Consider the following 19607-nt stretch of genomic DNA (forward strand, 5'->3'; position numbering starts at 1 on the left):
TTTACGCTAGCTTGAATTTGTTCTAAACGTAGGCTATTCCTGTTACTTGACAGTTATTGTCATTTTGACAGATGGTCGCTAGTCTTCTCACGACCTCCTTAAAGCCACAAAAGGTGCTTGATCGCTTTGAAGAAGAGGCGCAATGTACGAGTGAGGTTGGCTAAAAGGGTTAGCGGGCCAGGGCAGTTGCACCTGCCGCCGCCGGGGACGAGTCACTTGTCAAGCTAACGTGGGACTGCACTCACAATAAAGCGGAATGTATGAACGCACCCGTAGCATTGGGGCTCTCGCATAGCTGATCGGTGAGAGGTAAAAGGATGAGCACAACTTACCCGAGTAGCAAGAAAGGGTTGTCCTCTCGAGACAACCGCAGTGGGTGGGCGATGGAGGTTAGTGTATCCGACAAAAGTGTGCGCTGCTCGGCTCGGGTGGCTCCTTGAAAACACCCTGGTTATGATGTGATGAGAGGCTGCCCCCGCCCAACTGTCGAAGAGAAAGAGAGAGGCTGTCAAAGTGAGCGAGTCACGCGAGACTCCAACTCTCAATGCAGTTTTACGTGATCGGACGCTTTTTATAGTTTAGCCAGTGCGACATGGTCGTCAGCAAATACGGCACTGATGGGATGGTATTTTGGATCGGGGAGTCGATCACAGTGTGAAGTGTCTCGCAGCGGTTGATAGTTTTCAACCGGGACGTAAAAACTACGAGTCCCGTCATTTGCTGATGACGTCATATATCCGCGCCCGGGTTGCGGTTCCCGGGAGGTCTTTCCCCTTTCAGCTAAGGCTACATGGCTATAACCAAAACATAAGGTATGTCTTAGTTTTCAGTCAAAGCTGTGCATTTTAAGGAGCGATCGTTTATTTGTCAGACATTCTACATCTGAAGCAGAAATTATAAACACTTCATCTGAAGAAAATACCCTTACATTCTCTAGCTAAGATGTGGATCTTTGTATTGTAGATATTTGATTTTTCTGGGTGGATTGTGTCTGTCCTCGAATCATTTGATTTCATTAACTAAACAGTAACGTGATTGTATCTAAACACGTTGTCTTAGTGAATAGTAATCGTATTGTGAACTATAAATATTTGCTTAACAGGTTGGAATTTAAAATACAATCAAATGTTTGTTATATAATTAATGTGTGGCTGTAGTACATTAACATTCTCTCATGTCTGTCTGAATCACAAATGTTGTACTTTACGGCAGTTGTTATTCCAATCCAGTTATACATTGTTTATCTAGTCCGTTTTGAGCCCATCATTTAAATCCCTACCCTCGAGTGGAAATTTAAAAGTCCACATCTGAACCCATTTTTCTAAATTCCAATTCAAGCTGTGAATCTCTATTACCTATTATTGACTATAGGATGTATAAATCTTATCGTAATCTAGTTGTGTTTATAGCAAGTAGAAATGCAGTAAAAAAATATTCTCTTGAATCTCTTCCAATGTTTGATTGTAGCTAGCTGTAATTGTTATCTTGATTCTGTTAGACATGGTTTAGTCTTTGGAATCTATGTGTACTCCTGCCCTTTAATGGTTGGCAAATGGGTTTTTAGTGCAGCCAAGCATGCAGTTGGCACCATTTCAGATTCCATCCTTGCATGTACTGCCTTTTAGTCTGATGCCAGAGTTGAGCATGCATCAAATATGATATGTAGGAAAATACGAAGGAAACTTGTCTAATTTGCTGCGCTCCGTGTGAACGCGTAGTTTTCGCCATGGTGATGAAGTCGTCGGTGGATGAGGATGATGCCGGCTGGGGGCTTGGCATTCCGGAAAAAATGAAGAACAATGCCAACTGGGTGGATATCACCCATGATTTTAAGAGTTCCTGTAAAGGTACCTATCATCTTCAATTTGCAATTGAGATGTCATGATCTGTGTTTACCCTCTTTTTCTTTCAACATTCATTTTTATTTTGTAGAATTGAACCTTGGGGAGTTGCTTCATGACAAGCTGTGAGTATGCAAAGGGCCACAATTGTCAAACACAGTACATCCACATGCTTGCATGGGGGAAAACATATTTCTACTGCCGCAGGTTCGGCTTGTTTGAGGCCATGTCGGCCATCGAGATGATGGATCCCAAAATGGACGCCGGGATGATTGGGAACCAAGTCAACAGGAAAGTGCTCAACTTTGAGCAAGCCATCAAGGTACACCACTGCCCTCTCACAGCACTGCTCATTTCGCGTAGAAGGTGTATTTAATTGATGCGTAATGTTTCCTTTTCTCACCTGTAGGAAGACGCCATCAAGGTGAAAGATCTAAGCCTACCTGAACTGATCGGAATCATGGATACATGCTTCTGCTGTTTGGTGAATTTCACACTGAACATTCAACAATGTCGCACAAATGTACCCATGTGATTCATGTATCATATGCTGTGTTCTTGTGACAGATCACATGGCTAGAGGGCCACTCACTTGCTCAGACGGTGTTCACCTGCCTGTACATTCACAACCCCGACCTTATCGAGGAGCCCGCCCTCAAGGCCTTTGCCCTGGGCATCCTGAAAATTTGCGACATCGCACGGGAGAAAGTTAACAAGGCGGCAGTATTCGAGGAGGTGGGTCGCAGGGTTATTTTTTGATAGATTTATGGGGTGGTCTTTGCTCATGCTCCCGTATGTTACCGTAGGAGGACTTCCAGGCCATGACGTATGGCTTCAGGATGGCCACAAATGTCACAGACTTGCGTGTGACAGGTACAATGTTATGCTGCGTATTGTCACGCTACGCCCGTCGCTAAATTCTGTTTTGTGTTCCAGTTCACGTGGTGTATATATATTTTTTTCTTTCTGTCTTCTAGGCATGTTAAAGGATGTGGAGGACGAGCTGCAGAGGAAAGTCAAGGTATCTTACTTATCAAAATTGGTCATGTTATTGTCACATCCTTCAGTGTTTTATTTTTGATTCTTATCCCATTATAGAGCACACGCAGTCGACAGGGAGAGCAGCGAGATCCAGGAGTAGCTTTGGAGGTGATTGTTTTTGTAATAGATGCTCCATGTCGACCGCTATAAATCTGTTCCTGGCTGTTGTAAAATGGAGGCTCCCTAGAAGGAGTGATACCAGTAGTGTTTTTATAACGCTGATTACAGGGGCATTCATCCCTACTTTTATTATCCTCGACGAGAGTGTAAATAAAGATGGTTCTTCCATCTTATACACAGATAGTGAATAATAGATCTGACTTATTATAAAGAACTGCACAGAAAAATCTGAAATTGCCATTTCTCGTACTGTATTGCCGAACCCTAACACTCGTTAATTCTGTCACTGTTCAATCTGTTATACGTGACTTCCTATTCTGTCACCTTTCAGTTCCGTTAAAGTGTTTCCTGCGCCTGACAGTCCTTTCCTGTGTTTGAAATACTGTTCATGTCACGAACTTGCTATTTCTCTGTCATTTTATTTCCGTAAGGGTTATGAAACTGCAATGTATTATCATATCATAAATCTGATTTGTGTAGTTATTTTCCTGTTACCGTGTTGCTGCTCCAAGTTTTCTAAATTAATGCCTTTGTTTACTTGCAGCATCAGCAATACTTGGCGTTGTTCAACCGCATCAAGTTCACTCGCCTTCTCTTGACTGCACTGATCGCCTTCACTAAGAAAGAAGTAACTTTAATAAGTCATCTTCCAATTGAGCACACAGTGACAGGCATGCAAGCGAGCGATTTGCTCCTATGTGTTATGTAACAGACCAGCTCAGTGGGGGAGGCCCAAAAGCTTGTTGCGCAGGGAGCTGACCTCCTCTCTGCCATCCATATGAGTGTGCAGCATGGCATCCAGTCGCAGAATGACACCACCAAAGGAGGTTGGCAAAGGATAAACTCATTTTTAATACGTTTTTTCCTTTGCGTGTCAATGCGTCATTATTTTTCCATGCCATTGGTAATAACAGACATCTAATCAGTTGGCTCTTTTCAACCTCTGCAAATTTAGTTCAAATGGATTGGATGTCTTTCAACATCAATGGCAGACAATGAGTTAAATGAGTTTTTGCATTGTTTTCTATTCTATTGTAGGCCACGCTATCATGATGGGCTTCGAGCCACTGGTCAACCAGCGCTTGCTGCCGCCTACCTTCCCTCGGTATGCCAAGATCATCAAGAGGGAGGACATGGTGGCCTACTTCAGCAAGCTCATCGAGCGCATCAAGACCGTCTGTGACGTCATCAACACCACCAACCTGCATGGCATTCTGGTAACGGCGGTGGCTCTCCTGCCTGACTCGTGGCCTGCCTCAAATGTCAAAAGACGTCCAATTTTCATAAAAGTCGTGATTCGTTTGATCACAGAGCAGTTTTCTGTTCCTGACTTATATTGAAATGTCGTGTTTGTTTCACCGACCAGGACTTCTTTTGCGAGTTCAGCGAGCAGTCTCCTTGCGTGCTGTCCAGATCGCTACTTCAGGTGAGGCCCTGCTTGTTATGTTCGCCGTCTCAGTGTTAACAACCCAAGGGATTGTCATGGCTCTTCTAGACGACATTCTTGATCGACAACAAGAAAGTGTTTGGCACGCATCTGATGCAGGACATGATCAAAGACGCTCTTAGGTACTTTGTCAGTCCACCTGTTCTCTCATACAAGTAAGTCTGCAAATAGTCAAAGATGTTCAATACCAGAAATGTTCATCGGGAGGCGTCCTCCGTTTGACCTGAGGAAATACTTTTGTCTTGTCTGGCATGCGCAGGTGCTGTTTGTTTAACAACCATCAGGCCAAGGACTACATTGACTCTTTTGTCACACACTGTACAAGGGTAACTCAGTCATCAGCTTTACTTAATGCCAATCACGTATCGTTTGTTGACCCGACTCCTTTTTATCCTTTGCTGTTAGCCATTCTGCAGCCTGATTCAGATCCACGGACACAATCGAGCCCGTCAGCGTGACAAGCTCGGTCACATTCTGGAAGAGTTTGCGACCTTACAGGATGAGGTGACATTACCAAAAAAGTTCACTGGCCTACAACAAATTTCTTGTCAAAGTATTTTTTTAGCTCATATCGGACAATGTTGAATCCAAACATCACGTGGGTTATGCTCAATCATTTTCAGAACTGTGGAACTGTCTTTTATTTATGGTTTCCATGGTCAAGTATAATTGCTTCATATCCTTAAATCTGGGATTTGCGAGTCCTTCCTTGAAAGGAACAGATTGTATGTCGTTATTCTTATTATTATTATTCAGCATTGAAAAATTGTCCTGAAGCAGTTTTAAAATATTGAAATTTTCCAATTAATTTTTTTTAATCTATACGTCATCAATGCAACTTTTTAAAAAATTTTATTTCATATTTAAGAACCAGCACAAACTTTTCCACGGTATTTTGTGCCTGAGTAGAAAAAAAAATCAATTCAAAAGTAAATGTAACAAACCAAAAACACTCACCAACATGAGTACACAATGCAGTGGTTCGGTGAAATATTGTCACTTAAACTGTAGTGTACTGAGCAATCTTGAGTGTGTTGTACTCCTATTCCAAATGGTGAACCTTTTGGGATATTTCACTATGATACAGTAGTTGTGTACCAAACTTGTACATGTAATCCATCAGGCGGAGAAGGTCGACGCGGCCCTGCACAGTCTGCTGAGCAAGTACGAGCCCCAGCGGCAGCACCTTGCCTGCCTGGGGACGTGGATCCTCTACCACAACCTGAGGATCATGATCCAATACCTCCTCAGCGGGTTTGAGTTGGAGTTGTACAGTATGCATGAATATTACTACGTTTACTGGTACATCGCTCGGACTGGTAGTCACCACCACTGTGCTAAGGATGACCGACTAAGCTGTGGCGATCCCGCAGGTATCTGTCAGAGTTTCTCTACGCATGGTTGATGTCCACGCTGAGCAGAGCGGATGCATCGCAAATGGCTGAAGAGCGGATCCTGGAGGAGCAGGTGAAAGGACGCAGCAGCAAAAAAAGCAAGAAGAAAAAGAAAGGTACGCTAAGGCTATTTGTTCTGGTCAAGACATAGTTGCTCCTTTTTATCCTAGGCCTGTATACAATGGTTTATTTGAACCTTGGGACGAGGTGGTAGAAAAGAGGGGGTAACCTGGCTTCATTGTGTGTGTGCAGTTCGTCCTCTGAGCAAGGAGATCAACATGAGCCAAGCCTACCAGAACATGTGCGCTGGCATGTACAAGGTACGACAGCAAGTAAGTCCACAAAGTCGACCAGATCAGTAAGTAACCTTTAGTCCGCCTTCTCGTCAGACAATGGTGGCGCTGGACATGGACGGCAAGGTGCGCAAGCCTCAGTTCGAACTGGACAGCGAGCGAGTGCGCTACAAGCACCGCTTCGCACCTTTCAACAGTGTCGTCACCCCGCCGCCCGTACACTACATACAGTTCAAGGTGGCTGATTTTTCATTTCACTATTTCAATATTGAAGCAGTATTGATTGCATTTTTGCTTTGACGCTACCTCGGAAGACAAACTGCTCTGCACTCCAAAGAATCATTCAATCTGTTATTGAATGCTGTGATCAATAAAGGGGCTCTACAAAAGAAAACATGAAAATGACAATAATATCACTGTTTTTCATGGACAATTCATTAAAACCATGGGTACTGAGCATTTTTAAGGATTTATATTGGTTACCACATGGATGCATACCCCTGCAATAAACTAGTATAGTACTTTTTGTTCTTATATGATACAAACAAACCTTTTTTTTTTTAAATTGGCCTAAGGGCAAAAAAAATTATTACAATGTACCATATACTACTGTAGTGTTGAGATATCTAGCTGCATTGAATTGTTTTCTTTTTCAATATTCTTCCTGTAGTGCCCCTTTTTAAATCGATGATCTCTGCTCCACAGGAAATGTCTGACTTGAAGAAGTACAATCCTGCTCCAGGCTCTGCCGACCTCTACCTGGCAGCCAGCAAACACTTCCAGCAGGCCAAGTTTATCCTGGAAAACATGCCTAGTCCCGATTCTGAGGTATTTCAAATGACTTTCTTTATGCTGCCACACTGGGAGCTCAGTTGTTCAGTTGTTTAGAAAACAATTTGAATATTTGCTGATTTGCCTAATTCGGAAAAGATTTGATTCAAGAGGCTGCAATTATCTTTTCCAGTAACGGTGATAGGTTTCTAAGTGTATGGCACTTTTTATCTTTCCGCTCTGAATTTAAATGTTAATCAGTCGAAGACATCCAATCCATTTGAACTGGGAAGATGGCAGCCAATGAACGTTCGTTTAACCAGTGTTTTGCATTTCGATTCATGTGACACCTATTTTGTACTTAGTTCAATCTGAAAAATTGTCGGCTATATTAAAATACAGTAAACTATGGACTCTTTTAATAGAGCTAGTGCTCTTCTAAGCATCATTTGAATGTTTATACTACATTGTGTGACAACAGGTGAATGGAATCCTGAGAGTGGCCAAGCCCAACTTTGTGGTAACCAAACTCCTGGCTGGAGGACATAAGAAGGAGACCATGGTATGAATGGCTTTCATCGTTCTTTCTCCGGCCTCCCTTTAATTTAATTGTTTTTTTCATCACTAGGTGTTACCGGAGTTTGACTTCACAGCTCACAAGTACTTTCCCGTGGTCAAGATCATGTGACGCAAAACATGAAATCAGCATTTGTGCTCCTGCTCCTCCCTGTCTCAGCTGTGTTCATGAATGTGTGGGTTGCACCTGTAAATGGTGTGTTTGTGGCCAATGTTTTAAAACTTGTAATAAAAGTGGTAAAGTTAAAGTGGGCAATTTCATGTATAATATCCAAATTATTGAGCTGACAATTTATGACTATAGGTAACCTTAAATGATTGAGTTTTGTAAAATAAACCTACGTTTTTAGAAAAACCTTTCTAGTAAATGAGACAAATACTGCATTATATGAAAAAAAATGTTCACTAACTTATGGTCATTTGTAGTTTTATTCAATATTTATTAAAAACACTTTTGTTTTTCCATGTTAAACTACTTGGTGAATCTCAATAGTCTTTAATTTACCCCCAAAATATATTCTTGAAATTTAAAACATTTGAATCAAGTAGATCTAAACTTTCCTTACCATTCCATGTTATAGTCTTAAATATCATAAAGTGATAATTATTTCCTAATATAGTAGACTGGGTTTATGTCAAATGTGATATATATGTAATAATATTCTTTTATGCCCTCAAAAAAATAACAAGTAACCAAAAGAGCAATGCGTGTAGAAAGTTTTTTTTTTAAAAGTCCTCTTATCAAGAACACTTTTATTGAATGAGACTTATTTGTTCAGCAGGTCAAAACATTTACACATAAAAACCACACATCTCAAATCAAAGTGATCCGCTGGTGCAAAGTAGATTGAGTTCATCCTTCAATGGCTCTGTCCTTTGATCAGGACACATAATATGGCTCGTCCTTCATTCAGTGGACATTTTGTGACCGACTCAGCAGGCCCATCCTACTGGTTCAAAAAAAACTATCAAGCTTGTGCTGTTGGACACGTTTTGCCTCTCCTTGGCTGTTCAACAGACAGTCAAAATGTTTTTAATTCAGTGTGTCCAACGTGTGCTTTTTTTCTTGGACAACATTCTCCTTTCACACTAAACAATGAGCAGGATCTGACATATTCAAATCAGTATTTCAGTCATATTGTGAAATATTTATATCCTATGTGTTCACCTTATTTTTGAGCCAGTTGAGCCTGCTTGTCCGCCTCGAACTCTCCTTCATTTTCGTCATCGCCATTGTAGTCGGCCAGATCCATCACCTTGTCTGAGAGGGCAAAGAAAAATAAACACACCCAAGCATTCACTTCCACGTAGACAAATTCACACGTGACATCTTTAACACACACACACACAAATGCGCAGCCATACCGATGGTGATATCCCCTTGCTGTTTGTCCAGTTCAAGTCCTCGCCCTTCAAACATCTGCTGGTCGTAATTATCTTCTTCATTGAGCTTCCCTTGCACGGCGATAGTGTCGGCCATCCCTTTGTCAGTCGGCACCTGACCTGCCTGTGGTCCTGCCGCTTTGAAAAACAACCAAATGTGCAATGTTTCCTCTAATTTTTCATGTCTGGGCATACACACAACCTTCCTGTGCATGCTGAGGACTACTGTGAGCAACATCAGAACGCTCCCAGTCAAAATGGATTGGGTGTATGATGTCGACAATGGCACCGAAAAATGAACATTTACACCCAGGCTTCTTAGGGACCTGAAATACACCCAGTATTCTCACCTTGTGTATCGGCGGCCATCCTCTCCAGTTGCGTCGGGTTATTTGTCAAAGAGGACTTGCTGTCGTGTGCAGCCGCAGCCACCTCGAGCTTTTTCGTGCTGTCTTTTGTCACGTCGGACTGGCGATTGCTCTTCAAGTTTCCTGCACCCCCTTAGGAGGAGCAATAATTCCTTTTTGCATTTGTTCAAAAAGTGTGTGTTTGATACCTCTGATTTATTTTAAAATGACTATAGCTTAAATATGTGTGCATATGTGCTTTACCTTGTTTGTTCATGATGTTGCTGGGTGAGGTACGGTTGGAAAAGTGGCTCAAGTTGGTCAACGCCTTGAGGGACGCGTTTGCCAACGTGCCGACTACTTGTATGCCGTTGTTCTCCGCCTTGTTCTCCTGTCCACGTTATAATAGTCAAAAACTGGTTTAGGAGACATTGGTTATCTGGGTGGAGAGAAAGAGCTTGGTAACCTTCTTTTGGGCTTCCAGTTTGGCTGCAGTCACACGCTCATCACACAACTCCTTCTGGGACAGGAGCTGTGAGTTACACTGTGTCCTACAGACACGGAAATAAATACATGTTAAGCTAATGTTGGGTGGCTATTGTGATCAGTTGCGAGAAAACTGGCGCCACAGTGGACTCGCACTGTAGGCCTTGTATTTAAGAGTTTCTTACATGTCATATGTGAGTTTGTCATTGAGGGTCTTGACATTGCTCTGGCAAGCCTGTAGCTCCTTCTCCAGCTTTACCGGGCCATTGTTCTTCTCATTTAGTTGGTCTGCCCACACAAAAATGGCATTAATTTCACAAAATGGATACATTAAATCACCAATAATAATAGCACAAAAGTTGCATCAGCACTTGCTGCTAAGAAAAAGATATTAAGACAAAGTGGATGACACACTAAGGAACTTAATAATCTTGTGAGTGGGGGAAGCTACCCATAATTCAGCAGCCTACAAACACCATGAGATTTTACATGCTTCTTAATGCAATTGAGCAAGAAATTCATGCCTCTGTATTTTACACTCAAGCCACAATACAAATAAACACAAATCTAAATGCACACAAGCCAAAGTTAGATATTTTCTATTAAATGCCAGCAAACATTCACACAAAACACGGAATTATTCAGAGGAACATTGATCTATATCTTATATAAGCCATGCGCAATTCCACACAATGCAGCGCTACCCTTGAGTTCCTGTATGGTTTTGGTGGCAGCGGAGACATTCTGTTCCAGTGTTGCCTGTAAAACACAATTAACACAAATGAGTTGAATTATCAAGGTGATGAAATTCTTATTAGATATGTGTCGCACCTTCTCCTGACTACAGGTGTTCTGGACTTCCTCCATCTGTTTCTTATAGAGACTCTCAATGCGAGCAGTCTGATCCTTCTGCTTATTGATCTCCACCTGCAACTCGTATTTCTCCACCTCTGCTGCCCCACGCTCCACCACTCCACGATGAACTTGGGCCTCCATTTCATACAGTTTCGTCTGTGGTCAAGCAACACGGGATGCATTTGGATTAAAAGATTTTCGCAGTGGGCGAGTGGTTAGCACGCCGGCCTCACAGTTCTGGGGTCCTGGGTTAAAATCCAGGTCACATCCACCCCCTGTGGAGTTTACATGTTCTCCCCGGGCCTCCGTGGGTTTCCTCCGGGTACTCCGGTTTCCTCCCACATTCCAAAAACATGCATGGTAGGCTAATTGGACACTCTAAATTGCCCCTATGTTTGAGTGTAAGTGTGCATGGTTGTCCATGCTCCCTTCTTGTGCAATTTTGCTTTAACTCCTTAGCTGCCATTGACAGTGATAGTTTAAATTTATTGTCTGTTGCTAAGGCGATTTTCGCTATTGCTGAAGAAGAAAACTTGGTTGTTATCAAAAACGGCTGACAGGAAATTAGCCTCAAACAAGCATACGTGCCTTGGAGGAGCAATAAATACCTGGAGCTCAAGGTTACACGAGCTGGACACCCAGTAGTTGAAGCCCAGGAGGAGGATGCACGCGACAAGGGCGCCTATCATTAAAGGCGGAGATCTTCCTCGCCACCCGTTGACCAGACCACCCATCACTTGTCTACAATCACACACCAGACATATTTAAGAAACTCACAAAACTTGATTTACCTGCCACAATGACACTTGAAGAATTGAGTCATTATCACTGATGACCAAACTTGGTCCCCACCAGACACCTCACACAAATGCTATATATACAGTGATTTCCAAAGTGTGTTGACAAAACGTCCAATCCGTTTGAACAGTGATCATTCACTGCCAGACATTCCAGTTCAAACCAAATGGACTTTTCTGTTAAAGGCTCTAATGACAGGAGATTACTCTTGAATATACGCTATACAATATCCTACGTCACAAATCGGACGATTAGTGTTTTAGAAATATAAAAGCCAATAGAGTGGACTTCAACGGAAAATAATGAGTTTTCACGAAATTATACAATAAAGCCCTAAAATGTTATTGTCAGTCCAATCTATCATTAAATCAGATTGCAATTCCCTTAATTGATTTTCTTTCTTCTGTCGTCCCTATTCTTTTGACACGATGGGGTGCTAAAACGTTAGCATCGTCTTACCCGGTGAAGTGGAAAAAAAGCAGCTAGAATGTGTCGCCAAAATGATTTGGCAGGGTCGAATCTTATCCAAGAGTGCAGAGATGTCGTCCGGAAAGACAGCAAAGATGCATTATATTTGGATCTACGTAATGGCCAAACACGAAGCGTAGCGTACTTGTGTTTATACCGTCCCTGATGACGGAACCGCAGGTGATGCGTTCCAGTGCTGTCGATAAAAAAATGTAAAACCTTCAACTAAAAGATCACAGATTAACTTTGTATAAATCTCCTAACAAAGCAACCACGTTAAACTGCGTATTACGAAATGGGACGTGGCTATTTTACAAACCATTCGTGTAATTACACAACCTTACTAACAGTAATTACTTTTTGAGAAACGTGTTAATCTGGAAATTGATGGCAGCGCATTTTGCAAACATTTAACAAAGACTAAATGTTAGTCATCCTTTTACTAAAAATGACCTAAATTACCCCAGGGGTAGGAGAAAGAACACATTGACTTGAAATCAGAGCACGTTCTTTTTTACGATAATCGTGAAGGCAGCACAAGTTGACATCCAGAAGACTGACCAGCAAAAAAATACACCCAAATAATTGATATATTTTGTTTAACTAGATCTTTTCACAAAATACTCATACCCACAATGTGAGGATTTGCAAGATTCACCACCACAGAGAGCAGTAATGTCATTTTGGTTTTTTATCCTCAGTCATTTTTGCTGTGATATTATTGTGACCACAGTGGGTGGGTTTTTCATTTTTATTAATAGGTGGTTACAATTTTCAGCGCGTTGGTGTAAACGGATGGCTCATCTTGGGAAAAAAAATACCAGAGAAATTAGGTCAGATATTAAATTAACAATAAAAGAACACACAGTTCTTGCAGTCATGATCCATCGTTGTCACGGCTGTGCAGTAAACTCCTCTGCTGCTCATCCGACTCTTGCCAGGCAAAGGAGATGACTGCAAGGAAATAACAATACTATAGCAAATTGCTAGTAAAAATACCAACTTAATTTAATTGTTTTAAGAGTCCCCACTGTTTTTCTTGCATTGTGTTTCCTGGTCATCTTTGATTTCAGTATAACCCGTTTTGCGCTCCCTCGACTCTTCGTAAACTCCTCCATATCGCTCTCTCCACTCCTGACGATAAAAAACATTACCGCATATATATATATATATATATATATATATATATATATATATATATATATATATATATATATATATATATATATATATATATATATAGTATATATATATCGTTTTTGCTTTTATGACATCATTCCACTTCAGCGATTCCATTGTCCTTGTGATGAAGGATCGGTTTTAGTGAAAGTTAAAAATACTAACCCATTTTGAATTTGCAGTATTCTGACTTTTCTGTCGTTTTCTTCTTTCTGCAAAAAAAAGATAAATACTGCTTTAATAAAAAAGTATGTACAAATAAGAAGTACACATAATTAGGTATTCATATTTGTAGCCAAAGTGTAAGTGACCTCTCCTGATGAGCTCCTGGCCCTCTTCCACTAGGTCGGCACTCACTTCGTCATCGGCGACATATTGATGAATACCCAGCAGGTTCAAACAGCGAGAACCCAAGCTAAAAACACACATTTATGTAAATGTCTTTTAATTTACTGTCACACAGGCAATTTAAACTCATGACAACTAGAGTATTTTATAGCTTACTTGTAAAGCGTGGCAAAGCAAAGCAGTAATACCAAAACGGGGTAGTAGATGTAAAAGCCATTGGATATGACAGGCAGCAGATGCATGGAACCCATGATCTAGAAGGGACAATTTGTCAGATTTTAAATCTAAAAATGAGCAATTCATCATCTGTACATACAACGGTACTTTACAAGAGCCTCAAATTGCCAGTTTTAAATGTTTTAAACATCTTTCTGAAGTGGAACTCTCAATTCTGTCACTAGATGGCAGCAAAAAAACTACACAACATGCAAATTATGTTACCTAAAGTTATTTACCTGGCAGTCAAAGTACCCCTTTTGGGTGAGGTATTTTGACATTTAATTCCTTTAGGTTTTATAAAGTGAAATACCCTTTAGACTTTTTTTAAAGAAAAGAAAATGCATAACAGCATTTATGTTTTTGGAGCGTTGAAACAAATTAGTAATTGGATTTTAGTTCATTTCAAGAAACAATTTGAGAAAAATTGAAATCCTAATGTAAGGTACCACTGTACTTGATTTCACTGCAATATTGCAAAAAGTCAACCCACAGAAGTGTAGGAAGTGTGTATTTGGTCCGGAGGAGACAGAGCGGGATCCATGTGGATGAGACCCAGGAAGTTGAGGCACAGGGGAGGAGTCAATCGACAAAATAACCTTGAAAAAAGACACATGACACATTATAAATGCATGCAGACATACCTAATAATGTGACAATGAATGATGAGCATACATGCCGCTAAACTGCAAGCTGTAGGCATCTGTCTGGTGATGCGGCACCAGGTAGTAGTAGTTAAACACACGGATTTGGAACACCGTGAAATAGACGCACAGGCAGAGGAATAGAACAGTGATGAAGCACACAACCTGGTGGAAAGCAGGTAGTATCACGGTAATTGATTTCAGGGAGACATTTGCGAGTTCCAAATGACATGCTGACAGCTGTAGCAAAAACTACACAGTGTCTTTTCTGAAATGAGTCCTGAGATCAGCTATCAGATGCAACAAAAAGAACAAGGCCAGTAACTGCTGCTGGAACGGGCACAAATTAAACCCGGGTTGTTCTTCATGAAGGTTGAACAAATTTTTACCCACCTCAGTACAGATGTAGTAGCGTTGCTGTTGAGTTGTGCGGACAATAATGGCAAAGACGGAAAGGACCGGATGCGTGCTGAATAAGGTGCACTCAGACCAGACTACGGCCACAGAGAGGAATGACAGCAGCAGTGCCAGCAGCTTGTAGAACTTCGGATGGAATACACACTCCCAGTACCACTCTGGAAGTGCAAAATGAAAAAAACTTTTCAAAAAATACAAATAAAAAATCTATATAACTCTAAATGTATTATAGAAACCAGTTCTCATTGTGTATCTTGGAGTAAAACCATTGTCACAGCTGCTAGAATCTTACTCTCTTCCTTGAAATAATAAAAGCCGCAGCTTTCTTGTGCAACAATGAAAAACAAAAGCATTTGTACTCGGGATTTACTAAAAAAAATAGGCTAGATGGAATGGCCACTTCTAGTTTCCTGGCAGGGGCTGTCTGTCTTTTGCCATCATGTTGTGCTTTGCTGACTTAGAAGGAACTGTTAGGGCAGGCAGGGGTGGGCAAACTATTCCTCAAAGGGGTACAGGGGGTGCGGGCTTTCGTTCCAACCCCTAAAGAAGAAACCTTTCCACAAATCTGGTATCTTAGAAATGCGATCAGTAGTTTGCAGTCAGGTGCATCTTGTTTCAGCAGAAACCCCATTGGTCAAAGTGTCTGTGCTGGATTGGTTGAAACAAAAATCTGTACCCACAGCGGCCCTTTAAGACACCCCGGTGTGAGGGGATACTTGAAAAACTACATTAAGTTCAGAAAAATATTTAGAAAATAATATTCCGATATTAAAATGAAAAAAATAATATCAAAACATCCTAAAGGGCCTAAAATGGAAAATAAGTCAACAATAAAAGCAGTGCAATTTTACAGATGACTCAAAATAGCCTAACAAATTGGGATATTTACAACACTCACCTACTTTCGGCGTGTAAAGAAACCTCCGGATGTAGCCGCCTTGCTCTGTCGAGGCAAAGCTGCGCACAAAGTAACCTGTGGGGCTACTGCGGTTCTTTGCCACGTCTTCAAGATGGAAAACTCGTTCCAACAACATGGACCACTGAACCCGGGTCTGACGGCAACGAAGCATAGCGGATATCACCTGAAAAACACATAACATAGTCACTGTAGAGTGCACGCCACTACAATATTTCCCAAACTCCATTTATGTTTGTATAATTTTCTCTGCAATTTGTGTTCATTTTGATTTTTATTGTGTGTATTGCATTACACTTTAGTGTACTTTTTTATGAAGCTGAGCGAGGCCGCTTTTAGTTGGAAGGACGTGCTGATCGTCACAGTAGTTTTCCACATCTCTGCCCATCTCCTCCTGGTATTCTATGGGACACTGAAGTGAGGAGATGTTAGTATAATAAGATAAAAAAGGGGGAATATATATGTTTTGAATACATCACCTTTGTCAAAATGGTGTCCACGCACTTCCTGAGAGAGTGGTTGTACTTGACTGATATGTTGATGACCGAGACCTCCTGGTAATGACATAAAAAGACATCATCATTATCATGTCATTTAATGTTTTTTAATAATAAATGCTGCAAAACATAAATGCCCTCACCTCCATAACATCAGCCAATTTCTCCACAGCAGCCGCCTTTTCGCCGGCCAACTTTGCCACCTTGAAATAGGTCTTGGCAAGCAAGTGGCGATGGCAAGACAACAGCCAATAGGAACGTGGGATTTCCACTAGGCCATAGCCCAGCAACAACACCAGGAGGAAGAGGCCCCACATGTTGGCAGCTGTGATGCCAATGGTCTGGAACTCAGTCCTGAGCACAGGGCACAAAGATGTTTTTAAACTATATTTCTGTTTTATTTTATGTTTTGTGTTATTTTATTTTGATCCAGTATTATCCTGCACCCGAATCAGGCATATTAATGAATACGCCATCTGTGCAGTTTCATCCATAGAGCAAGGGAAGACATTAATAAACACATTAAATAAACACCCGTCGGATAGCATCAATGAGAACTGACCACGTGAGCCGCCACTGTGGGTGGGCAGCAACGTAAATGAGCAGAAAGATGAATATGAGCAGGTAGGAGCCATAGTAAATGGCGTTCTCAACAAGGGCCGTTTTCAACTTTCTTATGCGGGAGAACGCTCCTGATCGCGCATACGACTGCATAAAGGGCAGCAATAACCTAAACTCACACACACACACAAAGAGAGGGTAAGGCACAATCATTTGAATTTATTAATGAAGGTAGCCCTTATATAGTACTTATGAAGGGGGACTTACCATGTGAGAAACTGAGAGGTCCAGTACACAACTCTCCAGAAGACAGGCAGAATGCCATCTGGTATGTAACTCCATGGCTCTTCACAAACACCTACTGCACTGTTAACACAGACCAATACCATTGTAATCACACTGCTCATGTCTAACAGCCGTAATTTAGAGTTGAAACGTTTTTTAATGGTTAATGGCATCCGCCTTACATTTGTGAGGTTGTTTTGTCAATTATGTAATATTTTCATGCAGTATATCCCCACCTGTCCCCCATTTAAGTAGACAAAGGCCTGCAAAGTTTGGGCACTCTGAATATTACCAAATCTTTTTGTGCCCCTGCATAGTTTTTTGGTTGTTGTTTTTTCTTTTTTCAACTGACACTTACAGTCTGAAAAATATAGTGCATGGATTTTTTTTCATAAAGTTTGTGTGAATCTGAGCAGGTCACTTTATAGTCCAGACATTATGGTACAATTAATTCATTGTGGAGTTTTTGTTGCCAGGGAAACCTAACACTATGCTTACCTACCTTTCAGTTGGATAAAGAATGGAGCTGTTTTCTGTCTGATTGGAGTGATGTTGTGCATTATCTTGCAGACACTGCTTATAAATGGTCTGAAAGAATAGCGCATTTAAAAACTTTATAAAACCCCTCCCCACAATGAGTGTACATACTGTGCTGACGTCCAGCGGCAGGACAAACACGATGAGGAAGCAGAGGTACCAGGATGCCAGAGTCCCTAGCAGGACCATACGCTCCTGCATCCCCAGGTCACCATAGCGATGGAGGAGGGCGAGCGCAAGGAAGAACACGGCGACGAGCACCAGACCTAGAGACACGGCACTCATCGTGTCCAGTAGACGCAAACGGAGGCCGGCATCAGGACATCACGATGGTCCAGCTGTTTTATGAAGTGAAATAGTTTCTCAGATAGGTGTCAAAAACGTTCAACATGTTAGCATCAAGGTCATTTTTTGCTTGATGTTTTTGCAGCAGGCAAGGTAAATTTGGTGATTTTAGAGAAGATTTTTTGTGACTGACAAGAATCCAAACGGATAATTTGAATTACGGAACAAATTAAACAATGCTGTAATGACTGGAAACATTTAAAAAATTGCTTGCTAGCATATGTTACGAGTTGTTATTATTAAGGGCAATCGCCACAATTGACATTTACACCCGAGCATTGTGACTGGTGCAAAAGTTAAGATAAACTAATATACAATATGTAATATGTACATTTATTTTCTAACCTGGGATTTTACACCTAAAACGTTGGTTGGCTGTGATTAAGCCTTTTTGAACTCCATTTATTGCTTCGAAATTGTTCACATTACCTTTTTCTCGCGTGAGGACGATGACCCTATGTTCTTCTGACGTGGAATCTACATACAAAGTCCCAACCTTTGACATTAGATTGCGTAAGGATTTTAAAAATAGCAGTATAGTATGTAAATATTGACACGCTTGTCGTTTGGCCCCGCACGGAATTGTGGGTGTTGTAGTTGCAAAACTGGAACTCCTCCTTCTTTTTCCGGCAGGCTAAAAAAACGCTCATTTGACGCCCTTTAAGTTATTTTTATGTTTTATTTTTTTGTTTTATTATTTTTAGACACAACAAGTTTTTATACAGCATTTTTTCTATTGTGCAGAATGCTATTATTTATTTTGTATTTCTGGTCCATATTACTATGTTTTCCCCTATCAATATTCCTATTATGCAGTACATTTCCCCTGGTAAGCATTTATTTCAGATCTTCATGTTATACATACTTTAAAACTAAGCTGTTTTGTTAGTGCCCAAAAATAAAACAATTTACCCAAATGCTTTGATGGCTTCATTATTATCATTTGGCTTTAGTACATAATTTGTCATTCAATCCCACACTTATTGCAAACATCAGAGAAATACCAATTGACAATAAGTTCTCAATATCATCTAAAAACAGATTAGGATTCAATCCACATTTTCTGATCACACGTGATGGAACATCCACACAAACAGGTCGTCGGAATAAAATGGGCCCGTCAAACTAAAGCACACATCCCTGTGTTCCAGCAGAAAGTCCATTTGTCCCAGCAGGTCCAGGCACATGTGCTCGAGCAAAGTCAGACAAGTGGACCATCCTCTCCCAGAGCCACCCATCGTCCCTGGTCCAAAAATGTTGAAATATTGGGTCTCTACCTCCAGAAAACTGTCCATCTTGTTGGGAAAGTCTTGGTCTGTGACTCCTGAAAGACTAGGATCCTTTGCAAATACTTATTAGTGAAGCCATCTGTCAGCCTACATGTTTGCTCCAACCCTCTCAGGGATTATCCTAACCACTCCAACCAGTAAATGTGGTCAAACAAATTGTCACATTTTTGTTACAGAAAATAAATTTAAAAAAACATAACTAAACATTTATATGTATTGTAATCATTTTCCTGTTGATACATAGTCAAAAATGTGAAACCTTTTAACCACAAATCTTAATATGATGTAGGATTGCTGTAGTATTCCCATTATGATGTATTTTTGTTTTATAATAATAATAATAACAGACAAGGTATTTTAAGCCATACAGTTTTTTTCTTAGATTTTTTTTGCATTACACAGCAGACTCACCACTAGATGCCACTGATTTCAATCTAAAAGCCATTTTAAGATCGTTTTAGTTTCATTGCAGATTCACCGTAGGGATCACATGCCAGAGTTGTGGTTCACTAATTGTGGTTTAAGTCTTGACCTCTGCATATTGCTGTCATGA

At 40.9% G+C, this 19607-nt stretch overlaps 4 protein-coding genes across 14 annotated transcripts in view; 1 reads left to right on the forward strand and 3 right to left on the reverse strand.

The window, feature by feature from the left end:
* The window catches only part of agtpbp1 (ATP/GTP binding carboxypeptidase 1), a 21462-nt gene extending 20752 nt beyond the window's left edge, over positions 1-710 (reverse strand). For 4 of the 7 annotated variants that reach the window (XM_077600171.1, XM_077600167.1, XM_077600168.1 and 1 more), the window contains exon 1: positions 333-707. The gene's annotated coding sequence lies outside the window, so the exon portion shown is untranslated. Of the gene's footprint in view, positions 1-332 lie in introns of all 7 variants that reach the window. The other 3 variants (XM_077600165.1, XM_077600166.1, XM_077600173.1) reach the window with 3 other exon arrangements.
* naa35 (N-alpha-acetyltransferase 35, NatC auxiliary subunit) lies at positions 553-7731 on the forward strand. Its single transcript, XM_077600174.1, has 23 exons — positions 553-812; positions 1719-1847; positions 1933-1966; positions 2049-2163; positions 2251-2325; positions 2409-2576; positions 2648-2714; positions 2819-2862; positions 2940-2990; positions 3547-3630; positions 3715-3829; positions 4041-4219; positions 4369-4428; positions 4498-4604; positions 4709-4775; positions 4855-4953; positions 5573-5751; positions 5823-5959; positions 6096-6163; positions 6233-6373; positions 6842-6964; positions 7389-7469; positions 7536-7731. The coding sequence occupies exons 2-23, from the start codon at positions 1727-1729 to the stop codon at positions 7593-7595; spliced, it is 2175 nt and encodes a 724-aa protein (XP_077456300.1). The 5' UTR covers positions 553-812; positions 1719-1726; the 3' UTR covers positions 7596-7731.
* A 488-nt stretch (positions 7732-8219) lies between these two features.
* golm1 (golgi membrane protein 1) lies at positions 8220-12008 on the reverse strand. 5 transcript variants are annotated; one of them, XM_077600176.1, is made up of 11 exons: positions 11812-12007; positions 11163-11295; positions 10531-10710; positions 10404-10458; positions 9885-9987; positions 9680-9764; positions 9478-9604; positions 9217-9366; positions 8849-9004; positions 8652-8744; positions 8220-8430 (listed from the first exon to the last, which is right to left on the reverse strand). In XM_077600176.1, the coding sequence occupies exons 2-10, from the start codon at positions 11286-11288 to the stop codon at positions 8653-8655; spliced, it is 1074 nt and encodes a 357-aa protein (XP_077456302.1). In that variant the 5' UTR covers positions 11289-11295; positions 11812-12007; the 3' UTR covers positions 8220-8430; position 8652. The 5 variants fall into 5 exon arrangements, with proteins under 5 accessions (XP_077456302.1, XP_077456304.1, XP_077456303.1 ...); XM_077600178.1 differs by having other exon boundaries at positions 8220-8433; XM_077600177.1 differs by having other exon boundaries at positions 8220-8490.
* Positions 12009-12612: 604 nt separating this feature from the next.
* Positions 12613-18367, reverse strand: LOC144074061 (G-protein coupled receptor-associated protein LMBRD2B-like). The gene is made up of 17 exons (XM_077600180.1): positions 18195-18367; positions 17532-17758; positions 17386-17471; positions 16866-16964; positions 16600-16767; positions 16181-16391; positions 16020-16094; positions 15848-15952; positions 15523-15706; positions 14601-14782; positions 14239-14372; positions 14057-14162; positions 13504-13601; positions 13311-13414; positions 13165-13211; positions 12852-12954; positions 12613-12774 (listed from the first exon to the last, which is right to left on the reverse strand). The coding sequence occupies exons 2-17, from the start codon at positions 17703-17705 to the stop codon at positions 12698-12700; spliced, it is 1953 nt and encodes a 650-aa protein (XP_077456306.1). The 5' UTR covers positions 17706-17758; positions 18195-18367; the 3' UTR covers positions 12613-12697.
* Positions 18368-19607: the final 1240 nt, after the last annotated feature.

The sequence above is a fragment of the Stigmatopora argus genome, chromosome 5 (assembly GCF_051989625.1).
Source record: "Stigmatopora argus isolate UIUO_Sarg chromosome 5, RoL_Sarg_1.0, whole genome shotgun sequence".
Lineage (NCBI taxonomy): Eukaryota > Metazoa > Chordata > Actinopteri > Syngnathiformes > Syngnathidae > Stigmatopora > Stigmatopora argus.